General features: G+C 59.5%; 2 protein-coding genes across 2 annotated transcripts in view; both read right to left on the bottom strand.

Annotated features, from left to right (window-relative positions):
• The window catches only part of VOLCADRAFT_120001 (uncharacterized protein), a gene marked incomplete at both ends in the record, with an annotated part of 23,701 nt that extends 16,027 nt beyond the window's left edge, over window positions 1-7,674 (bottom strand). Inside the window, 10 exons of the mRNA XM_002958547.1 lie at window positions 31-283; window positions 2,483-3,054; window positions 3,251-3,390; window positions 4,121-4,279; window positions 5,640-5,790; window positions 6,031-6,197; window positions 6,482-6,701; window positions 7,120-7,275; window positions 7,514-7,582; window positions 7,660-7,674. Coding sequence (XP_002958593.1) covers window positions 31-283; window positions 2,483-3,054; window positions 3,251-3,390; window positions 4,121-4,279; window positions 5,640-5,790; window positions 6,031-6,197; window positions 6,482-6,701; window positions 7,120-7,275; window positions 7,514-7,582; window positions 7,660-7,674 — 1,902 coding nt within the window. The remainder of the gene's footprint in view (window positions 1-30; window positions 284-2,482; window positions 3,055-3,250; window positions 3,391-4,120; window positions 4,280-5,639; window positions 5,791-6,030; window positions 6,198-6,481; window positions 6,702-7,119; window positions 7,276-7,513; window positions 7,583-7,659) is intronic.
• A 1,991-nt stretch (window positions 7,675-9,665) lies between these two features.
• Window positions 9,666-20,609, bottom strand: VOLCADRAFT_99895 (uncharacterized protein; the record flags this gene model as incomplete). The annotated part of the gene is made up of 12 exons (XM_002958546.1): window positions 9,666-10,398; window positions 10,698-11,110; window positions 11,535-15,203; window positions 15,641-16,027; window positions 16,340-16,612; window positions 16,926-17,070; window positions 17,450-17,599; window positions 17,863-18,069; window positions 18,293-18,487; window positions 19,069-19,249; window positions 19,929-20,044; window positions 20,482-20,609. 12 exons carry the CDS (start codon window positions 20,607-20,609, stop codon window positions 9,666-9,668), a joined length of 6,597 nt encoding a protein of 2,198 aa, XP_002958592.1.
• Window positions 20,610-21,127: the final 518 nt, after the last annotated feature.

The raw sequence follows: 21,127 nt of genomic DNA, 5'->3' as shown, positions 1-21,127 counted from the left end.
CNCCACACACAGGCACACAGGCACTCTCACCCGCACGAAGAAGCGGGTCCAGTTGCTGTTCTCGCTCTCCCGCGCCAGCTTGGCGAGGGGCTCGCAGTTGGTGACTAGCAGCACCACCACCGTGTTGAACAGCATGGCCAGGAAGCTCTGCAGCGCGAAGGACCTCTCCCGGTCGGTGTGGGTCCAGTGGCGGCCCTGCAGCACCAGCACCCCCAGCAGCCACTTGATGAAGGAGTTGAGGACGGCCACAACGGCGGAAATGGACAGCCGGATGCCCCAGCTCCTGAGGGGTGGGGCGGGAGACGGGAGAGAGGGGCAGCGTGCCATGGGGACGTGGGTCAGCGGCGCAATACCGGGAAACACGGGGGGGGGGACACACACACATACACACACATACATACACACACATACACACACTCTCTCTTATAGGCGGCTGTGGCATCCAGATGGGCCCACCAGCTCCCCTGCCAGTATGTACGTATGTTAACTTATATAAGTAAATAAGTAAGTATGCTTTCTGTTAAATATCGATCCGGGCCTGCCGCTGGCCCGCTGGCCAGGGGGGGCACCTAACCGTATACGCCAACGGGAACAACCGCCGAAGCACTCCCCCCCTAGCGGGTTGAGAGAGGGCCGTGGGGCGCCACAGTCCCCTAACACTGGTCGTCCGGGGGCGCGCGACCCGCCCCGTGTCTCATGTCCACCAGGGTTCGACACTGACTTTCCTGAAACTTGCGGGATCCCCCGTACCTCCCAAATTTTCCTTACGGAGGGGCCCCCGTACCAGGCTCCTGTACTGGCCGAAAACCTTACGGGGGCCCCCGTAACCCCGCAAAACCTTTACGGGGACACTGTCCTTGGCTAAAACGCTGTGGAAAGTGACACTTTGCATTTTTTTTGCCCTGTAAATCGTTATTTATGTTATTTTCCCGTGAACCATTACACACGGGGGCACGGCACACTCAGCGAAAGCCAAGCGCCTTGGCCGCCGGCCGCCCATCCCTTCTGCTACTCTTTCGCGTCCTCCTCCTCATCAACAAAATCCTCATCCACGGACGACTCATCGGTATCTCGTTCTACGTCGGTCTCGTAGTCACTGTCACTAAAAGCCTCATCGTCACTAGCGGGGTATGTTGCTTGTACCAGTACTTCAATCTCTGGGTCCGTCGCAACCTCCTCGTTATCATCCTCTCCGTATGGATTCAAATTAATTTTGCTAACGTCAGAAAACAACTTGTGAATAATGCCTGTATAACCCTTACGCGAGTAGATCCCAGCAGCCTGATCAATCAGTGGCTTCGCCCCGGTATCAGCAGCAGGTCCCAACATGCCCAAACGAAGTAGCGAATCAACCGTTTCCAGCTTTAGCCGGTTCGTCAGGCGATTCTTAATAATACGATGCCGGCTAAATCCGCGCTCAACACATGCCGTCTGTGTTGGCAGGATTGTAGCGACTTGAGCCAAACGCATCATACGCGGAAGGAGATGGGCTTCGGGACGCAAACTCACCCACGCTGCCTCCCAAGTCACCCTGCCAAGCGAAATGTAGTAAGCAAGACGTGCCTTCATGACATTGAACTCCTTTAAAACGTTCGGCAACTCATCAGGCTTAACCTCGAACAGGCGGTGTGAATTCTTAGCAGAGCAGAAGTGCTGCTCAGCCTCCTGAGTGCAAGGCTCCGTAGAGCCAAGCTCCTCAGGATCATCATTGGGGTTGCCTATAACACAAATCTTTCGGTCAACTTTCAGGCCTGCGGTTCTTGTCAATCAGCTTCGAGTCCCTACCCTACCTTCTTTGCAAGGCTTATCATCTACTTTCTTTGTGGGAACAGGTTGGCCTCTTATTGTCTGCCATCGCTGGATGTTACAGACCAGAAGCTATAAAAGTATTATGAAAAGTGTAGTTACATATTGCAATATGAATTATGCCTGCCAAGTGTGGGGCCTTATCCTTTATATGGTCCGTCCTCTCCCCTACAGGGCCCCGTAAGGCATCTTATAAATCCTTAAATTCCTTACGGGAGTCACCGTAACCGGCCTTCGGCCTGTTCGGGGGCGGCCCCGTACGGGGCGCTTCGCGCCCCAAAATCTTTACGGGAGCCACCGCAAAGTCCTACGGACCCGTACGGGGATACCGAAAAAAGGCCAAAAACTTACGGGCCCCGTACGGGGTGTCGAACACTGATGTCCACCTCGCTCGTGTAATTTCGATGATGAGAGAGCGCACGGTGTGGCTACTAAGGCCCGCTCACAACCCACCTCAGCACGCGCCGCGGGGCTCAGCTCCCCCAGGCACCTTTTGCACCCGGGGGGCGGCTTGGCCCACCCGGGGCGGGTCCTTGCACGCAAGTACCCAGTACTCCTGGGCGGTGACAAATCCCCTCCCCACCCCCAGGTCCCCCCTTTTCGAACTACCGGCCGGACTACCCCCCCCCTACCCTACTCCCTCCCCCCTCACCCCCCCTTCAAGATCCCCCCTCACCTCACGTCCAGCTCATTCACGTAGTCCCAGCACACGGCCGCCGGGTCGCTGTCGCTCGGGCCGCTGGAGCTCCCTCCGCTGCTCACGGGGGCCCGGAGAGATATCCCCAAACACACACACGGCAGACAGCCCTGCAGCTGACACGTCACACTGCTGCGGGAGGTGCGCATGGAGCACTCCAGCTCCTGCTGGACAGCACGCTCGAACAGCAACCGCGACGTCGCGTTGAACCACTTGGGCCCTACGCCGTACAGCACCCGCACCAGGCCGCCGTACTCGGACTGTAACCTTGACGAGCACGCGCCCTGCAGGTGCCGCGAACAGAAGGCCTCCAACTGGGGATACAGCTCCCCGCCGAACATGTCTCCGGCGGCGGCGGCGGTGGCTTCCGGCGTGGCGGCGAGTGTGCCGTTGGCGTTGGCGTACAGCACCATAGCCGCCGCCGAGTCCGCCACCAGCCTGTCCTGGCGCCAGTTAATGAGGGCGCTCTCCTGGTTGCTGATGTCCGTCAACTTGGCGATGGCGGCGGCACACACCAGCACCATCAGCAGCATCACAACGTTGAGTGCCGCCTGGAGCATGAGGGGGTGTAGGGGTGTGGGGTTGGGGGAGGGGAGGAGGGCGGCATCAGTGCGTGTGTGTGTGTGTGTGTGCGTGTGTGTGTGTGTGGCGCTTTGTGCCGCCGCCTTTCTCTCCACCCTCGACCCACTTCCCCGGCGAAATGAGCCCCTGGCCCCTCAACCTCGTGTTCCTCCCGCCGTCACTCACCTCCCTGGCAAACAGCTGCCACTCCGACACCGCCAGGTCCTCGAACTGGTAGTCGTCAGGAGCAGATGCGCGCCGCACCCAGAACGAGTGCCGCTCGCGGAAGCGGTCTGGACGCTTCTGGAACAAGCTGGACAACCAGCCTGGGGGCGGGTGAGGGGGCCGGGTGAGGGGGGCGGGTGAGGGGGCCGGGTGAGGGGGGCGGGGGCCGGGTGAGGGGTGAGGGGGGGGTGAGGGGGCCGGGTGAGGGCGGTGGGCGGCGGGTGAGGGGTGAGGGGGGCGGGTGAGGGGTGAGGGGGGCGGGTGAGGGGTGAGGGGGGCGGGGGAGGGGGGCGGGGGGCGGGGGAGGGGGGCGGGGGGCGGAGAGGACGGACGGGGGCGGGGGCCGGGTGAGGAGCCCGGAACGTGGCGTCATGGGGAGTGAAGCGGAATGACTCTGGGTGCTTCAGGTGGGGCTTATGGAGCGTCGTGTGTTGGGTGGGAGGGGGAAATGCGGGTCGGACCTGTAACAACACAGTGCACGGCCAGCTGCTGGCCCGCTGGCTCTATTCTTCGTGAGTCTGGAGCCCACTGTAACAACCACACACACCTCTTTCCATTTCCCCAATGTGGGGATGACCTAACAGCGCGCGTGCGCACACCCACATACATAGATACAAACATACATACATACAAACAGTCACCCTCTCGTATACCATCCTCGCCCGGTTCCCGTCCGGGGTTTGTGGATCACTAAAACACATGCACAAACACTAACACACACTCCTCTGGCGGCCAGCGTCCTCCCCCCCTCCCTCAGGGGACAGATGGTGGCAATCGCCTCCCCAACCCCACCCCACCCCACCCCACCCCGTTTCCCCCCTCCCCCCTCACTGTTGGGGCACAGCGCGGTGCACTGCTTGCGGTCAGTTTCCGAGTCGAATGTGACGAAGGCCGCCTTCACCCGCTGCCGGCGCTCGGTCACACCACGGATCTGCTCAGCGATGTCCGCCAACCCCTGGTCCAACTTGTCGATCATTGAGGCGCAGTCGGCTGCGGGAAGGGAAACACACGTGCGACATACGTACATACATACGTAAACACATACGCCGAAAGATATATTGAGCTCAAACACTGCAAGTTATGCGAAGGCGTGGCTTGGTGTCCGGGGGTTTGAGGGGGGAGGGGGGAGATCAATCAAAAGACCAGCAGCGGAATGAGGTCGACCCTATCCCTCGACCGTGAGAGGTTGGTGAGGGTGCTCCGAAACTTCGGGGAAGGTAGATACTGCCAGTCGTAAGTTACTTCTAAACTATCTAAAAAGCAAAGTCTTGATCTTCTCTATGACTTACTACTTGGCCTTGTTCTACTCCTTTACTTTTTTATTCCGCTAATATGGAAATGGCAGAAAATTTTTAAAAATTTAAATATGAAAAATATGAAAATATTGAGTTTCTAGTGACCCCGGGGGAAGCTGCAGCCCTCCCCAACTTCACGCAATCACACACATGCTGACAGAAAGGGGTTCACATCCCCCCCGGCATCTCCCGCACCGGGCCGTACTGTCCACTCTGGGTCATCGGGCTTTGCATAAGCTCGTGTGTATGATGTGTGGGACAGGGGGGCATATGTTCGCCCGTGGCAGCTACCTGGCGAAACCCTGCCTTCCCCGGTATTTCGGGGCACCTTCATCCAGTCACCCTAGTCAACTTCTCAGTGGATCGCTCAGGTTCCGCACCCACCTCCAGCATCCAATGGAATCTGCCGGGTCGACAGCGGCCCAACTCCATTCCTGGTCGGCTCGCAGGTCAACTTTATCCCAGGTCACCACCGTCCATCGGCTAGGGGCACTCCTACCTTCTCCACCACCGGAAGGATTTTCGACCCTGACAGGTCTCGATCCCGGAACCTCCGGGGGCATCAGTGCGTATGTATGTATTTCCCCCTCCCCCCGGGCTCTATCTCTGGTATCTGCTTCAACCGTCAGCGGTTCATCTCACCCCCCCCCCTCGACCGGGCGGTGGGCGGGGAGATCCGTTCAACCCAGCACCCCAACGCCCGCAGCGCTGCCCCCATGCGTGGGTGCCCTGTGGTGTGGGGGTGCGATGGCGCTGTGATGCGGTGGGCGAGCATGTCCCACAAGGGGCCCTGCTGCTGCCGCTACAGCTACAGCTACTGCTGCAGACCATTCCGATCCGCCCCAAGGAAGGGTTAGAGGCAGCAGCGCCCCGACCACCGACAGAGAGCTGCGGCGGAGACCCGCTGGCCGCCTCCAGGAATACCCCCGCGTCCAGATGCCGTACCTCTCCCTCGTCGCAACCCTTAGCCCAACCATTACTTCCGGCGGTCGTACGACGACTTGTACGACCTGTAACCCCCGATCGCCCGTCCCGTGTGCCCCCTGCCCGCCCACCTGCGTGCCGGACCTTGGCCGCGTCCAGCACCATGGCCCTCCGCTGCTGCAGCCGGGCCGCCCGACTGCAGTGCAGCAGCGTGGCGCTCAGGCGGTCCGTCACCAGCACGACATCCATCACCTCGCCATAACGACTGAAGTGCTCCCCGACCTGGGCCGGGGTAATTAATCATCACACATATACACAGATATATACGACACATACATATACACATACATACGTTCCAAATACATACATACATACACATATACATACATACGTTCCATATACATAAATACATACATACATACGTTCCCGGTGCTAGTCCGCGTGAAACCCCTCCTGTCACGACCCGACAGCCCCCGACAGCCCTCCACCTCCCCACCCGGTTGGCCCCCCCCTCTTGCCCACCTGCACCGCGTCCGCATCCGCCGGCAGCCCGCGCACCAGGACGGTGTAGTCCGCGGCCTCCAGGGTGTCCTCGTCCGTGGCCCGGGCGAACCGCTTCAAGCGGAACCACAGCAGCGCCAGGCCCAGCAGGAACAGCACCGTGGACCCCGCGTCAACCAGGGATATCCCTGAGGGGGGGAGGAGGAGGAGGAAGAGGAGGAGGGGGAGGGGGAGGTGGCCCCGAGGGCTGCTGTACGGAGGGGGGCTATCTGAATGGTGTGGTGTGCGGAAGTCAGCTCGTGAAAGGAGCCCGCGGGACCGAGGCCGCCTGAGGAGCAGGGGGGGCGTGGAGGATGCGCACCAACCCACTTTGCTACTCCCAGTGCCCTGTCCTTGCCGCGGGCCGCTGTGCCATGCTCTTGTGCCAAACGCATGTCTGTCTATATGTATGTATGTATGCCTACACACTCACACAAGAGGAAGGTGCGCTTGCGCATGGGCCCGTTCCATGTGTTTGCGATCCAGGTGTTCATGTACGGCAGGGTGCCGTTATCCACGCTGTCGTCCACGATGGCCGCGAAGGTAAGCGAGTGGATTTCCGGGGTCGCATACCGCTTGACGCCGAAGGTGTGGTCATGTTTGTGGGCGTCATCCGTAAAGACGCTGTTGGTCACCACAATCAGGAACGGTATCTGCGTGCGCGTATGTGTGTGTGTGTGTGGGTGGGTGGGTGGCGGGGGTGTGGGTGGCAGGGGTGGGTGTTGCGGGGGGATTCCCCTACCAGTTGGGGGTTGGGGAGCCGCGTGGTGTCAGGATTTGGTTTAGGAGTTGAATAGTCGGCCGGTGCCGCGACAGACGACAAATACACTTCTACTACTGCGTTCCTTAGGGGTAGTGGGTAATCAATAATAGCTCAAGGGGGGGCTGTTAGGGGGATGTCCAATGCAGGGAAACCCGGAAGCGTGGGAAAACACTCCAAGGGGGGGCCGCGCTGGGTTAGTTGGGAGGGGAAGTAGTAAGCTTGGCTTGTGGCTGCCCTGGTCCCGTGGTCCTGTGTTCGGGTTTGGGGATACTGCTGATGGTGGTACTGCTACTGGTACTGCTACTTACAGCACAGAACATCATTAGGAGTGCGAGCCATCTTAGCCATTTCAGCAACTCGAAGTACAGGCCAACGCCCACGCCCCATTCCCTCCCCAGTGTCTTGGTGGAGGCTGTGCAGGGTGCGCTGGCAGTGCTGGCAGCGAGGCAGCTGTTCCGTTTGGCCTGTGTGGTTGAAGGGGTGTGTTGAAAGGGATGAGGCCAAGGAAAGGAGAGGAAGGCGGTCGTGAAAGCCGGGTCCGAGGCGACCTCTTGGTGTGGGGCAGCCGCGAGGCAAAGCACATCGATGTTCACAATTAATCGCTGCGATCTCAATTAATCGCTGCGATTTCAATTAAATCTAGATATCGTCATACAGATGTCAACATTTCATTACAAAACCAGTTGAGAAAATGGCGCTCACCTGTGTAATGTAGCCCCTACGAAGCTCGCTGATTGATTTTGGAGATGGTGTGGCAGGAGACAACACTGACTGCAACACAGAACCAAACACTTAGGATACTCTTGTAACTTGGTTGCCTCCATGGGGTCCGGTACTGTGAAACGCACCTCCAGGTCGCTCATCCCTCTGATCGTGTACCATTAAAGGTCAGTAGTTGCTGGGAAACGTGACTTCCATCTATCATGCCAGCAGTGAGAAGCTGTCCAGTATCAATACGAATACAGACCAAACAAGAGAGCAATTTCGTCTGACTTCAGTCTTTTGGATCGTTCAGCAGGATACATCTAATGTGTATCGTCGCCAACAACTGACAAATTTTGCGAAATCACGGACCCGGAGACGGACAGACGCGATGTGGCATGAGCTACCTATCTGTTCTCGCGAGCCTATTGCTGAAAGGTGATGCGATAAAATCTATTTTTTTGCCGCACGCAAGCTATCGGTGTTATACTTCAGCACAAGTCATCGTACATCGGTGAAAGGTAGTGTGACAGCCGAGAGCCAGTCCTGTAAATGATCTGCTGACATCTTCTACCCTATGGTGCTGCTCCCTGATAGTTAGGCGCACCCTCCATTGCCTGTACCTGCAGCAAGATCAGGACCGAGAAGTCGAACGGACACAAGAGAGCCGTAATTGTAAAGCTTTCGCGGCTCTTCGGAGGAAGCTCCACAGCGTTTACTAATTTATCTCTATTAGTGCGAGCTCCATTCCGTCTCGGGGGATGCCGGCCTTCCTATCGTAGTTGTCCCATGATGACATCCTGAAAGTGCAACTAATGCGGTCTTTGACCAAACCTCCAAACCCATGCCAGTTCATGACTGTTAATTACGCTGTTAACACTCTTACGCACCATGTTCGGGTTCCTTGTCAGCTAATAACGCAACTGATTGCTCCTCCCGCCTGTTTAAGCATGCCGAGATTGTAAAAGGCATACCAAAGCGCTCCTGTGATAAACCGTATAACTCGAGCGCAATTGAGATGTTTTCGATGTATCTTGGACCTGCACCCAGATGATGTGCCCCCTCCCCTAACAACGCTTTAGATCGTGGGCGAGGTCACACTACCACTGTGACCCAAAATTCTGGGCGCACCAGTGCGTATGCCACTTCAGGCCTTGTGTCATTCAGCCTATTCAAGCACCTGCTGGAACCTGCACCCCCTTACGGCTAATATAAATATGAAAAAGCGTAACCTTGCAGCATTCAACCACATTCATAATGTCTGGCACCCCGTGTGTATCCGTGTGAAGCGCCCCAGGCCCAAAAGGGCAGGAAGCAGCATGCACGCACGTGTCACGCCAACCATGTCCGAGCAAAAAAAAGGACGGGACCATGATGCACCACAGCGCGGCGAATGCGCACAAGTCGTACCGTACGGCGTGCGTGCAGGTCAGGTCGTGTAGCAAAGCGCGGGCCCATGCGGCCGCTCATCTAAAACCATTGGCCATGGGCCCATGGGTCCTTCCTGCAAGTCAGTCATACACTAAGCAATCCCTACCACTGCCTGCTCGTCTGTCTGTCGGTGTCTGTCTGTCTGTCTGTCTGTCTGTCTATGTCTGGACCGACTTACTGCACTGGCACTTCTCTCGCTGCGCGAGGCCTCCACGCATTGTCAAGCGGCTGTAGGAGGTAGGATGGGAACTTGCCTCAGTGCTCTAATGCCTGCCGTGTCCTAGAGCCTGCTTCACACAATGACCAATGACCATCACTACGCAACTCGCACAGACCGACAAACAGCGCACAAATTTAAACACGCTCGGCTCGCTATCCCAGCTATCACAGCGCTCAGCGGTAGCCCTAACAACGCCACCAATCATCTTGAGCCATTATTCCTAACGAGCTGCATCCTCAGCACCCACCAAACACCGCACGACCTGTAGGGCAGGGTCCAACTGCAACCCCAGCGTTTCAGCATCCATACCCCAGAGCCGTTGACCTATGCCTGCCTGCCTGCCTGCCTAGACCACTCATGGGGGGGTGGGGGGGCGGCGCTGTGCTCTATGGCACACAGCGTACGGGCCGCATAGCCCTCTCTCACTAATTTTACCTGTTCCGTCTACAGCATCCTTCATTATGAACCAAGCCAAGCCCCCCTCTTGCTAGCAGCACTCGCCTAGCCCCCCTCTTCTTCGCTGGGCAATTCCCCTTCCTCCTCCTCAGACGAGTCATCCCCGGCCTGCTGGTTGGACTGCGGCTGTTTCGGTTCCATGCCCCGGCTGGCCGCCCGTTTCCCCCCAGCTGCCCCGCTGCCTGCGTGCCCGGGTATCGGGGCCCCGCCCCCTCCTCCCCCTCCTCCCAGCCCGTCGTCAAGCTCCTCAGCTATGAGCTGCATGAAGTCCGCCACGTAAGCCTTGCTGCTGCCTCCGCCTCCGAGGTCATCCGGCTGTGCAGCACGTTTAGCAGTCTTGCTGCCAGGCCGTGTGCCGCGGGTATAGTACGATGCGCCGGCCAGCACGTCGTAGTCCTCGTCCGCCTCATCGCCCTCGTCCTCGCTTGGACGGGGGCTTCGCGAGCTGGCGCGCGGCTGCTGCTGCTGCTGCAACTGTTGGCCGCGCTGCTGTGACTGGTGATGATGATGGTGGTGATGGTGGTGGTGCGATGCACGACCGTTGCCAGAGGGTCCTGCCGCGCCGCCGTCACTGTCGCTATCCTGACCACTCCCCCCCCCGCGGCTATACACGTTGCCCGCCTCACGCTGCGCTGACGAGGTGGCCAGACCGGGTGCGGGCACCCCCAGGTGCGCCAGCATGCGGGCAGCTGCATCCAGTCGGGCTGCACGGCGGCTTTGGCCTTCTCCCTGGACGCGGTGCTGCGTGTTGCGGATGGTCAACTCCACCTTTGCGTACCTACACAGAGGTGAAGAGAAGAGAAGCGGAGAAGGGAAGGGAGCTCGTGTTGAGTGCCGAATGCAAGTTAGGATGGGCCGTTACGGCCCCCCGTGCGGGACGCAAGGGGTCGTGCGACGAGAGAGGCCAGGAGGCGAAGGGAGTGCACTCGAGAGGTGAAGGCATGAACACACCACCGGCTGACACCTTCAGCTCGCTGGCGGGAGACGAACGGCGTCAGGGAAACCATGGATAGCAGTGCATTTCCCCACGACCCTCTCCTCCCCTCCCCTCCTGCCCGTTCCCGAGGGACATCTCACCTTGCCGGCGGGTACCCCTCGTCCTCCATGTTTGCAAAGAGCAAGTTGTCTTTGCCAAACATGCTGATGAGGCGGTACATCGTGGCGTCATTGGCGGGGTGGCCCCCCGTACCCGTACCCGGTCCATGTCCCGGCCCCGCACCCCCGGCCGCACTGGAGCTCACAACCTCCGAAGCGGCCTCCGTGGGCGGCGGTGGCGGCGGCACCGGGCCAATGAACGCCCCCGACCCTCCAGAGCTCTGGTTGGGGTGGGAAGACGCGGAGGTGGTCTGCTGCTGCGGCTGCGGCCCTGCCAGGTTGCGGCTGCCCGCCGGTGGCCCTACGGCGAGGCTGATGCCCAGGGCCTTCAAGCCATCCATGGCCGCCAATCGCTTGGCGTCCTTCTTCGTGGCTGCATGTCCCCGGCCAATGTCCTGCAGACCCGAGTTCGAAGAGGGGGAGTGAGCGGGACAGGTAGCCGACCGTAGCATCGAAGCTGCACACAACATTGACCTCTGAGTTCGAGACGGTAATGCGCTCGAGTTCATGTGCCTGTCGCGCTGTCATGGCTCCCATGGCCAGGAAGCACTAGGATCTGGTGTACCAGCGGCCCCATGCAATGGTTCCGGAGCCTTGCAAGGTCAGCTGAAGCAGGCAAGCGCAAGTGCAAGTCTTAACCCGGGAAACAGCACGCCATGTAATGGGCCGACCGGTCATGACACTACTCCGCGGCACGTAGGCGGGCGGATACACCGTATCATTTATTACCTTTTGTACGGTGCACGAATGCAACCAGCCCAAGTGGCTTAAGATGTGCTTTCACGCGCGTCGAATCCAAGGTCACAGACAACCGCTCACCTTGCCGCCGTAGATGGCAGTTATTGTCCAGCCCACGCTCCCGCTCTCGCCGTCCTTGGCTTCCCGAAACGCCAAGCGCACCTTATTGCGCTGCGCAATCTCGTTTAGCTTGGTCACAGGGTTCTCCAGGGGCACCATTACGCCGGAGGAGTCGCTGCCGGTGGCGCTATCTTGCGGCGCGAAGGGCGGCGGACCAGGCGGCTGGGCTGCGCTACCAGCCGGGGGACCTCCGCCTTGATGTTGCTGCTGTTGTGGCTGGATCGAGGCTTGCCAGGGCGGCAAGCCGCCGGGCAGGCCGCCACTCGGAGTGCCATTTTCCAGGATGCTGCCACCACCTTGCCGAGGCGCCTTGCTGGGCGGCTCCCCAGGGGCAAGATTTGAGGGCGACGGCGGGCGCTTCATGCCGGCATGCATCACAGGGCCGCCGGACATCATGCCCATCGGAGGTTGCCCCGACGTCATGCCGTGACCCTGCATGCCCTGCCCCTGAACTGGCCCGCCCATGAAGTGCATCGGTTGCTGCGCGCCTGCAAACTGCATCCCTTGTGTAGACATCCCTTGCTGTTGTGGCTGCTGCGGGGGCGGCATTTGTCCCTGCGGTCCCTGCAGTTGTCCCTGCTGTTGTTGTTGGGGTTGCATTTGCCCCGGCTGAAGCATCTGCGGTCCGCCGAATGGGCCGTTCACAGGAGCCCCTTGCGGCATTCCGCCCATTCCGCCATGGGGCCCCATGGGATGTCCCATCTGCTGCGGCTGCTGCGGCTGGGGGGGCATTCCCATGTTCATCCCATGCGGCATCGGGCCCTGTTGCGGCTGCTGTTGCTGCATCTGCTGTTGGGGCTGCTGCTGCGGCATCCCGGGTATCTGCATTTGCACAGGTCCCGCGCCCTGAGGAAATTGCATGGCGACCGGCATCCCGGCCCCAGGTCCCTGCGGTGGCATCATCATCATCACCAGGGGCATCCCCTGCGGCCCGTTCGGCTGCAGCGGCCCCATGGGGCCCATCTGCTGCTGCATGGGGCCGCCCTGAGGGCCCCCAGGACCCATCATGGCCATCCCCAACATCGGCTGCCCGCTGCCCTGATGCCCGGGCCCAGGGGCACCCATACCCGGGCCCATCATTCCTCCGCCTCCTGGACCCCCCATCCCGCCCATAGGTACCATCATCCCGCTCATCGCTGCCATCTGCATGTCCAAGTTCATCATCTCGCCAATTAGCATCTGCTGCATCAGCACGTCGCGCGGTGGCGCGTTTGCTACCATGCCTGCGGGACCCATAGCACCAGGGCCTACAAGTGCGCCAGTCAAGCCGCCGCCAGGTAGCGGCATGGGCATCTGCATGGGTTGGCCCGCGGGTTGCTGTCCCTGTTGCTGCTGTGGTGGTGGCGCTGGCATACCGCCCTTGTTGCCCATGATGCCCGGGCCTTGCAGCTGCATGGGCCCGGGGCCCATAAACCCAGATGCACCGGGACCCATCTGCCCCGACCCCAAAGGAGGACCCTGCATTTGTTGGCCTGGGCCTGGCAGTGCCTGCGGCCCGCCCGTATGCGGTCCGCTACCGGGTCCCTGTTGAGCGGGCGGTGGCTGTAGGATGATCCGCCCGTCGGGACCCACCATCACCTGCATCTGTACAGCCTGCAGGGGACCCGGCTGGCCCTGCTGGGGCTGGGAAACCTGGTGTGGCGCCTGCGGTGGGGCCCCTAGGGGCGGCGGCCCCGGGGGAGGCGGCAGTCCGGGCTGGCCCTGCGGTGGCGGACCAGAAGGGCCCGGCCCGTTCGACAAGCCCTGTGATGGCCCTCCCCCGTGATGAGGCGGAGGCCCTGGGGGCCCACCTTGACCCTGGCCCTGCCCCAGCAACGGCGGAGTAGACGATCTGACTGGCGGAGGGTGTGGCAGAGGCCGGGCCGGCGGTGCCCCTGGGGGAGGTTGAGGCTGGTGTTGGTGTCGCTGCTGGGGCTGCTGTGCGTGGTGACGGGGTGGCTGCTGGTTTGGAGGACCCTGCGGCGGCGGTGGTGGGAATTGCAACCCAGGTTGCTGTGATTGTTGTTGTTGTGATTGTTGTTGTGATTGTTGTTGTGGTGGTTGTTGTTGTGGTTGTTGTTGTGGTTGTTGTTGTTGTTGCTGTGGTTCTTGTTGTTGTGGTTGTTGTTGCTGTTGTTGTCGTTGCTGTGGTTGTTGTTGCTGTTGTTGTCGTTGCTGTGGTTGTTGTTGCTGTTGTTGTCGTTGCTGTGGTTGTTGTTGTTGTTGTTGTTGTTGTTCTTTTACAGCTGCCGATGTGCCAGGCGCTTGCTGCTGGGGAGCTGCCGCCCCCGTCTGCTGTGCCGACGGTGGCTGGTGCAGAGCCGGGGGCTGGGGTTGCGAGGATGGCGGTGGTGGATACTGGGACGGCCCTTGCGGCCCTGGCGGTGTTTGTTGCGGCGGGCCCGGCTGCGGAAAATGCTGAGGAGGTGGCGGACGATGCTGCGGCGGCGGTTGCTGCTGGGAGGGCTGGTGCTTCTGCTGCAGCGGCAGCTGCTGCGCTGGAAGCTGCCCTTGCTGCTGCTGTGGAGGCTGTTGTAACGTCACGGGTGGGTTCTGCTGCTGTTGCGAAGCCTGCTGCAGGGGCGGAGTTGCATGTCGTTGCCCGCTTGCAGGCTGCAGTCCGGGCTGCTGTTGCTGTGGCGGCTGCGGTGGCGGCGGCGGCAACGTCTGCTGGGGCGGTTGGGGACCGACTTCAGCAGCAGCTGTGGCCGCGGACCCCGCCGCAGCCGGAGCTTGACCCCCGCTGCTCGTGTTGGGCCCTGGCCCCGGCTGCGCCTGCTTAGATGCCTGGGTCGCGTGCGACGCTTGCTGTTGCTGTTGATGTTGTTGTTGTTGCAAGTTCTTCTGTGCCTGTGCTTTGGACTGCTGCTGCAGCAGCCGCAGGGTCTCCGGATTTCTAAGCATCTCCGGGTTCCGTAGCAACTCCGCAATCACTGCCTGCAGTGACGGGTCAAAGCCTTGGATCTGGCTGCGAAGCGCCGCTAACAACGCGTCGTCAGCTTGTTTACGTGCACCCGCCGGCCCAGCACCGGCCCCGCCCACACTTGCACCTCCTGCCGTACTAGCAGGCCCTGAGCCAGCCTGGGAAATCGGTTTCTGCTGCTGCTGCGCATCGGAGGTCGAGGTCGCCTGGCTCCCCTGGACCTCCTGCTGTGCCTGCTGCGCCTGGACTGATCCCGGCCCAGGTTTCGCTGCATTATCTAACGAGTCCGCTTGCTGCTGCGGCTGAGCTCCCCCCGAGCCGCCGCCGCTCAGTTCTGTCCCACCATCCAAGGTGACCGCCCCGCGGCCCTCTTCAACGCGAGCACCAGCTGAGGCTTGTCGCGGGTCACCGGAGACTGCAGCAGCATCTCCAGGGGCGGAGCCAGGGCCGGCGGTCGCACCCGATGCTGGAGGTTCAGGCTGCTGCTGCTGCTCGGGACCTCCGGCATCCAACGCTTCAATGCTCCATTTACTGGGATCCAACGCGCCCGGCGCGATGCGCCGCTTAAGCGGCTCTGCCGCCGGCTGGGGAGCTGCAGGCGGCCCAAGAGATGTCAGGGCGCCGAAGGCGGTGATGGGCTGGGGCCCCATCCCGGGAGCTGGCGGCTGCAGCACGATGCCGCCGGCGGAACGTTGGGTGGCGCTGGCGCGCTGAGCCGCCGCAGCTGCCTGCAACAGACCGGGAAAAATGCAGTACTGAGACGAAACACCACAGCAACGCTGGATTGCGGTTGTTTTTTTATTGTAAACATATTTAAACGTATTACTGAACTGGTTATATGAGTGTTCCAGTCTGCCTACGCCAGATGACACTGCCTGCACTCCGTTTCCCCAAACAAAGGCCCGTAACAGTTTCATGAGCTCTCGTAATGAGCTTTACCGGGGAGTCCGCGACATCAACGCATCGCAATTTCCGCTGGGGCACTGGGGTCCTCCCGATAGCGAATAGGATTGCTGAAACCGGTGCTGGAAGCCCTGATAAAGGCAAGGCAGGCCGGGAGGGCCCACGGCATGATGACAGTCGCGTGTTATTCCCTGGGTAGTGACAGGAACAAGGCATGTCGGTATCACGAATCCAGGGATCAGAACGTCCTCCTCCTGCGTACCCTTCGTGCCGCGCGAGGATCCACAGGCTTGAGAGAGATGACTTGCGGTAGAGCCGGTCCTTGCCCTTGCCCCGGTCCCGGCTGAGCAGGCACGCCGGCAGCCGCTGCAGGGGTGCTAAGGCCGTTAAGCATCAAGCCATCGGGCCCAGCGCCTGTGGGTGCAGCAGCTGCGGGCTGCACGGCCAAAGGCGCCGCAGCCGCCAGGGCCCCCCCAGCTACCAGCGGCCCCTGGGTGCCGGGCGGGAAGACCACCTCAGGGAGAAACCCCCCCGGTGGTGGCGGCATTCCGAGAGATTCCATTTCCGGGGGCGGCGTGAGGCTGCTGGGGCGGAACTGCGCCGCAATGGACGCGAGGGTGGGCATCTGGTAGACGCGACTAGCAGCAGCCTGGGAAGAGGCAGAGCCGTTGCAGCAGGGGTAGGGCGATGGTTTAATGGTATCTAAGCAACTCTGCGAGATATTTCTCGCGTGACGCCACTGAACCCCCCACCTGGCTAGGCCGCCAAGGCAGAGCGAATGCCCCGATGGCAACATCACCGCACCACATCAACCCAATTCCCCATCCACAACAGCACCGGCCCCCCTGCACTGCACTGCACTGCACTGCCACCACACACACACACACACACACAGACACCGTCATGTACAGCCCAGCCCAGCCCCGCCCCCTGTTGCAGCCTCACTCTGTCCCACTCTCACCCGCAGGATGCCCGCGACCGTCTTAAGCCCCGGGAGTAGCGCTCCCGGGTTCCGCCGCTGATCCTCTTCCGGCGCCCCGGACGTTACCAGCTGTTCCGCCAGCTTGCGCAGGCGCTCGTTTATGTCGTAAAACAGCTCCGCACGCAGCTGAAGTACAGCATCGCGCATGCGCTTGATCTCGTTCTCCGATGCAAGCGCCAGCCGCTCCGCGGGTGTGCCAGGACCCGACACTAGGCGCGCCGCCTCGTCGCGGTACCAGTACCAGGGGACGACCTTCGCAAACGCCGGGCCGGGTCGTGTGGGGTGGCAACACGTGTGAGAAATCAGTTCGCAACCCAGACGGTGGTCAAGCTAAGCAACGCTTCGTGGTCTTCCCTAACCCCCCATAGCCCTACCTTCCCACTTTAGTTCCGCCGTGCGACCCCACCAGGTCGCACCAGGCCACATGTTGGTTCCATCGTGCTTTCTTGCTGTTCATGACCCTTTCCTATCGCTGACCATTCCATCACGTTTTCCTCCACCTGGACACCCGGCCACGACCAGGCCTGCCCACACCTTGAACAGGCCACCCGACAGCAGCCCCTACCTGCAGGATGCACGACTGGGACGCCGCCTCCCACACGTCCAACCGGTCATCCAGCACCACAGCAAGTGGCAGAGGCGGCTCGTCATCCTGCAGCTCAGGCCACTCCAGCCGCGGGTTGCCCGCATTGTCAGCAACCCCCAACGACCTGACAGGCGGCAACCGAGCCGGGCGCATCAATACAGTTAGTAGGACCTCCGGGGAAGTGGAAGGGGTCGCATTGTCAGCACCCCCCCATCAGCTTTCCCCGTAATTAAAAGAGCTATCAAACAGCTCCTTCGCACGCTATTTCCTCCCGTCATCATACGTGTTATCCCATTACACGCGCGACTACCGCAAGGAGTATCCGGACAATCCTTTCGGATCATCCGTTGTAGCCTAAGATTCATTCACATCGTGTCAGTCCCAAAGGGTCCGGAAAGAACTGGGACTTATTACTTACTGGGACCGACCGGCCAGACCGCCCCAGTTTAGCAGTGCCGCACCGGGACCCGTGACACACACACACACAAAACAGTAGCACCCACTTGAGCAGCTGCTTTTTGCGGCCGCCGGGCACATTGATGATTCGCTTCGACCGGTCACTGGTGGGGATGATGCTGGCTCGCGTGTCCAGTAGCCGCCACACCTCCAGAGCGTATTGCCGCTCAGCTGCCGTGCATACGTACACATCGAACCTGGGAAAGGGCAGGTCGATTGTTCACCGCGGTCAACAAGACATGTGCCTTTTGCGTCCTGGAAGCCCTAGGGCGGCACAGTGACAGGGCGACATGACGGGAAAATGCCCCTCAGCAGCCCCCTGCTGGTTGGTCGCGTGGCTGATTGGTCCTCTCTAGCCGTGCAAAGATGCGCAAGGAGCATGTACGTACGCACACGCGCACTGCACAGACTGCACATATTCCCATGTCGAGGGTCCCCGGATGTCCCCAGGGCTGCGTACCTGAGCTTGGGTTTCCCGTTCTGGTCCACTTCTGTGTCCCCGGCTAGCACGGCGCGCAGCTCCTCCCAGAAGGGCCGGGGCCGCAGGATCATGCTAGTCTCCCGCTGGTCCGGCCGGATCCGCGTCAAGATGACGGGGTGCGGCTTATCCAGCCGGATCACGGGCCGCTTGACCTGCGTACCGTCCTCCAAGTAGGCTAGCTCCATCCTGCAGGGCGCGAAGGGGAAAAGGAGGGATAGGGCAGCACATGTGATGTTGTGAGAACAGTGCCAAGCTGCAAGCAATGGCTGGGGCGAGCCGCCGTCGACACGTGACATTGAGACGCCGACACTGCAACCAATGCGGGTTTTACAGCAGCTCACAGGAATACAAAACAGGGGCCCGCAGGCAGGGGAAGCTACGAATGACTCGACGGGCCTCCCCGCCTCACTTCGCCTTGTGCGAGACGCCGTTCAAGGTGACGGTGCTCGTGCTTGCAAACTGACGCAGCATTTCCAGGTCCGACGCAAGCAGCTCCTCCTCCCGCGCGGCGGAGGACTCCGCGCCCCGCAGCCGCGCAGCTTCCTCGCTGTCCACCGTGACCCCCTGGCTGAGCAGCTCCCGCAGTTCCACAGCTTTAAGACGCCTTTGAGCTCAAAGGGTAACGTGAGAGCGCGAGGGCAAAGTACAGCGGCATCAAGTTAGTAATGACACTACTGAGTTGTTGTACAGAAGCCGCAGCCCTGGTCAATACTTCACGCTCTGCATGGCTTGTGACAGCTGCCCCCCGTCTCCCGCGCCGGGCAGATACAGCACCATCACAACAGTGTCAAGCGTACGTGAAGCAGGACCGGCGGGTTCTTCGCTACAGCTCATGTCGTGCTTGCTTGCGAGGTACTTGTTCAATGCATGTACATGTTTAAGACATGTGCGGCTATTGGTGTGATAAAGAGCAACGAGGGTAAGCGTCGTTCGAGTGAACCGCAATTCACCTATTGTGTATGTGTGCACGTCTGCGTATTCATTCTGATCTGACGATTGTCGAGCTTTCAACTATGTGACCAGAGTCAAGCCCAAACGCGTCTCACATTGCCCCGTAAGAATGTGTTTTGTGAAGAGTTTGCTGAGGATGCCGTAGCGTAGCGCCTCAGCAATTGGTGCAGCTTTGTCGATGCAGTAGCCAAGGGGCGTGTACTTTGTGTGTTTTGGAACGTGGCATGCCCATACCTGGTCTTGCGCGCCACCTCTATCTTCGAATCAAGCGTCGACATCGAGTTTGCCACCAACAGCGTTTCGTCCAGATCAAGAACCACAGCCATTCGGCTGTTGTCTAGCATCAACGATACGGCTGATGCAACGCCGAAGTACAGGAGGTAACCCCAGAAAACCGGGCACTTGGTGCCGTCATCTGTAGTTTGGGGGCATTAGGGATGTGCGAGAAGTCTGAGCTGCGCTGTAAGCCTAAACGCTGAAAAAGGGTCCAGAAAACACAGTTGAAGCTTCGCTTCTGTAAAGATAAACATATTGGCGTGCTATGTTTAAGGCATGCAATGGCAGCGATTATCATATGCTGAGACCGAAAAGGATATTCACACCGTCGCCTTGCTTTGCGTGTGCTTTAAGAGCCAGTGGAAGAAGACGCTGGTGATCCTCGCAAATGTGCTAAGGCATTTAGTCGCTTGCGACCCGTGGGTCATCTTTTCATCTAACAGTCACAAAACCTTCAATCAGAAAGTTTATTGCGCACTAATGGAACTTGGATTTTGTAGAACATGTTGGCGTTTCGCTTTGTTACCAAACTGCTACTTGATTGTACGGCCTTGTAACGGTGATAGTGGACTGCATATGTGCTATGTGCTAAAGATAAATTCTAAAGGAACGAGGGAATGAGAATCTCCATCCATGGTGATCCCTCGATGTGGAAAGCAGCCGACAAGAGCCCTGTCGAAGAGCAATGGAGGAGGAACTAGAAAGTTGACAGGTCGCAAACGGTAGACAAGATGACAAAAACAGGTGTAAAGCACAAGGACATGAAATGAAATAAGCATCCAACGGAAGCTCTTGTCCAAGTTGAGAGAAGTCGTCACCTTCAATGGAGAAGACTGGCGCGAGAAGTAACTCGCGCGTCTCATTGATCTTGACGACGATTGCCTTTCTATCTTCAAGGCAATGCTGATGCTCGTCCGCAAATTGCTTGAACGCACTGCAAATCCGGTTTGCGTGAAGTTAAGTACTAGCGACAACCTAACGTGGCATAGGCGGCAAAGCGATACCTGGGATCCTTAGCACGGTCGAGCGGGAGCAGTCTCAGGTCAGGAACTTGTCCTGTGTAGGCAAGCGACAAGACTGGCTGACGTATCCTTTTATGTTGCCTGGGACAGAGCCCTCAGCTACTATACTTACCTCCGCTGCTGATATGGAGTGCGAGCAACGTCGAGACTTTTTTGCTCTCCCTACGCGCGGAAATTCAGATGTGCACGCTATTATCAACTATGCGGATGCATAGGGCTGGCCCAAACTTCGTAGAGAAACGTCTGTGCCAGCCAAACAACGCCCCAAACAGCACATACAACCCAAGCAAACACGCAGGACAAATGCATGTATGAACAAACAATGGCAATTCACGCTCGCGCTATGTACCAGTAGCAGTAGACTTTGAGCTCGGGGCCCGAGACCGCCTCTGACAGCGCATCATCCCAAACCTTGCAAGGGCTTAGCAGGCACGGGTACCGTGCATCCTTGTCAAAAAACAAGGCAGACACCCTCATGGTTTCGGGATGTGCGTGCTAGGGCCAGGTTTTCGGGCGCGCGCAAAAGGCCGGCTTCTCGCTCTCAAAAAAGACCTGTCCCCGCCGCCGCCGCTGCCGCTCTAATAACTCTTACGGCAGGCGGCGGCGCAGGCATAGAGAGTGTGTGCAATCCGTAGTCGCGTATAAGGATTTGACAGGCGGTTTGAGACAGCAAACTTTGCCCTGACAACAATCGACACAATCCCCTATGATAAATTCTACACATATATCTTATGCTACTGAATTTAGGCAACACAATCTCAAGTCATGTGCAGAGTAAATTTTTTATCACAACCAGTGGAAGGAGAAGGGCCTTACGTGTTGTACGTTGAGGGTGCTGTGTGCCTGTGTAATCCACGCTGGGCAACCAATTGGAACTCCGCAATGTTCTCAGAGGGTGCGTAGAGGAACGGTTTGCAGAATCACTAACACTGGTTGACACTTTCGTACGCACCCTGTTGCACACAGAAGGATGAATCCCCTAACCCAGGTAGATT

The sequence above is a fragment of the Volvox carteri genome, assembly GCF_000143455.1.
Source record: "Volvox carteri f. nagariensis unplaced genomic scaffold VOLCAscaffold_98, whole genome shotgun sequence".
In the NCBI taxonomy this organism is placed as follows: domain Eukaryota; kingdom Viridiplantae; phylum Chlorophyta; class Chlorophyceae; order Chlamydomonadales; family Volvocaceae; genus Volvox; species Volvox carteri.
The sequence above is the reverse complement of the archived record's forward strand: the minus strand, read 5'-3'. Positions and strand labels throughout refer to the sequence as shown.